At 43.3% G+C, this 2,542-nt stretch overlaps 1 protein-coding gene across 1 annotated transcript; it reads left to right on the top strand.

Moving 5' to 3' along the window:
• The first annotated feature begins 661 nt into the window (after positions 1-661).
• march11 (membrane-associated ring finger (C3HC4) 11) lies at positions 662-2,280 on the top strand. The gene is made up of 3 exons (XM_037681408.1): positions 662-676; positions 816-1,008; positions 1,958-2,280. The coding sequence occupies exons 1-3, from the start codon at positions 662-664 to the stop codon at positions 2,278-2,280; spliced, it is 531 nt and encodes a 176-aa protein (XP_037537336.1).
• Positions 2,281-2,542: the final 262 nt, after the last annotated feature.

The raw sequence follows: 2,542 nt of genomic DNA on the forward strand, positions 1-2,542 counted from the left end.
TATATATTATAAGTAGACTTTAATTAAAGCTTAACGAGTTGCTTCATTAAAGTTTTTAAAGCTTTGTTTCAAGCTTTAAGTCGGTTCTCTGGACACATTTATTTAGTGAAAAGAGGCAGAAATGACTCAAACCGAGCCTCGTTCAACAACATAGTTCCACCAAATAAAAACTTTAGTAAATCTAGAGATATAAATCCACCTTAAGGGAATGAAAAGATCAGAGATTTGTCCTGATTCTCCCACAGAGGAAGCTTCAGGTCTATCTGCTGCAGATGGAAGTTGTCTCAGAATAAACTCACACTCTGCAGTTTGGTGCGTTTGCAACATTGTTGTAATCTGTTATCTCCATTTTTACTTTTATTCTCCTTTTTGTTTCCTTTGCATTGATTTTCTCCCACTCACCGGTTATCTGTCTGTGTTTCCTTCCACTTCCCCTCATCAGTTTTTCGTGCTCGTGGAGATTTTCTGGTTAGTCACGGTGCTTTTTGTAACTCCAGCATCCTGTAGAAGGAGCAGTTCAGCTCCTTGTTCCTGCCCTTGAGGAACAAGCTCTGTCAGATGCAGCTGAAGGCCTGAAATTAAAAAATAAAGTAGATTAGGACGAAGCTTTAGTTGAGAAGTTTTGACTTGTTTGTACCTTTAGAGCACATGAATGAAATTAATGGAGTTTATCAAAGTGAGTTTTAATTTGCTCATGATTTTGATCACTGCCCCCCTGCAGCAGATGGGAATAAAACTTTATTTTGAGCAGGTAAAAGTGAGTGACGCTCATGTTTTTATTTCAGTGTCTTTAACGTTGCCTGTCCTGTCCTCAGTGGCAGTCCATCACCATCACGCTGGTGGAGAAGGTGCAGATCATCGCAGTCTTCCTGGGCTCTCTCTTCCTGGTGGCCAGCATCTCCTGGCTGCTGTGGTCGGCTTTCAGCCCGCAGGCCATCTGGCAGCGCCGCGACGTCCTCTTCCAGATTTGTTACGGCATGTACGGCTTCATGGACCTGGTCTGCGTGGGTCAGTGTTAAACTGTGGACATTTTGTCCAGAGTGCACACACACTGCAAATATTCATTCATTCAACTTTATTTATACCTTTACACCTTATTTATGCAGTAAATATGTGCAGTAATGGACAAAACATCTGGGGAGGATTGAATTATCCTTCCTTAAGCTACGAAACAGAAGGAAAATCCTATTTAAATCTTACTTTTGGTTGGTCCCACGCAAAATACCTGCCAAGTTTGTGGTAAACCACAAAACCGTCTAGTGCAGAGCAGGTAAACGGATGAGGAAACGAGCTGCTGTCATGCTCTCTCTTATTTTAAGTTGATATTTATCACATGCAGCCTATTAAATGCTTAATTTGTGTACAGTAGTCCCTCGTTTATCGCGGGGGATCCGTACCCTGAAGCCCCATGACAAGTGAAAAACTGTGAAGTAGGAATAGTAGTACAAGTAGTAACTAGTAGTTTATGTTATTATATATATATATATATATCTTGCAATATTCTAAACAATGTTTCTAAACTCTAAACGCTCTAAAAGAGCACAGAATGTCATGATTTCAGCTCTCTGCCTCCTCTGCTCTCAGCAGCCTGCAAGCGCTCTTGGCCACGCCCACTTCTCCACTCTGCACAGAGAACAGCTGATCAGCTGCAGCAGAAAGTTTATCCTGCAGTATGGGCTGTACAGAGGTGTAGGAGGCACTGAATAATTTAAAATAATTCATTTTAAATAAAATTTCCATGACGATCGTGCGGCTCATCCGCCAATCAGCCCGTTGTGTGTCTTGTCCACTCTTATTTTGAAAAACCACGATAGAGCGAGTCTGTGATAAACGATCCATGAAGTAGCGAGGGACTACCGTATTGTAATAGTGTTACTGAGACAACATATGATGCAAAGTATGTTTAATATTTTCAAACATCCAAAATGTAACTTTATGAACGTTGATGTCGTAACAGGACTGATTGTCCACGAGGGAGCAGCCGTGTACAACGTCTTCATGCGCTGGCGGGCCGTGAATCTGCACTGGGACGTTCAGAGTTATGACAAGGCCAAGGACATGGAGGAGACGAGCACTGGCCGCTCCTCTTTGGGCCCCAGGACGCTCTGGTTGCCTCTGGCCACCTTTGGGCCCAGCGGCCCCCTGCACCCCACCCAGCTCGGGCCCCAGCCGTGGACCTGCCTCTGTCTGGCACCGCTCTGCCCCGGGCTGGTGCCCCGAAACAGCCTCAGCCAGGACGCCGACTCAGGAGAGGTTGTGATTCGTGTAACGTCAGTGTGAACACCAAACAGGAACAAAAACTTTTTTTTTAATCGTTAATTTGTGTTTTGAGTTTTATGCATTTCCAGTTTGTCTTTTTTCAGCTTTTCTCGTTGCCAAATGAATTAGAAACGTTTCTTCTCACTGAGGCGGGCCCTCAATCTCAAACCTGTCATTTAGGTTTTAAATCACTTTATTTTTATTTGTTTCACAACTCGTGTCACACAAATGGAGGTAAATCTGCTTCTGTTTTACAGGTGAATTTAACAAACACTGACAGGAG

The sequence above is a fragment of the Nematolebias whitei genome, chromosome 9 (assembly GCF_014905685.2).
Source record: "Nematolebias whitei isolate Nwh7 chromosome 9, NemWhi1, whole genome shotgun sequence".
Classification (NCBI taxonomy): Eukaryota; Metazoa; Chordata; class Actinopteri; order Cyprinodontiformes; family Rivulidae; genus Nematolebias; species Nematolebias whitei.

Bases quoted from the DNA above. Each gene is read 5' to 3' on its own strand.
- march11 (XM_037681408.1), top strand. The intron at 1,009-1,957 runs GTCAGTGTTAAA...ATGTCGTAACAG, and splicing joins CATGGACCTGGTCTGCGTGG to GACTGATTGTCCACGAGGGA.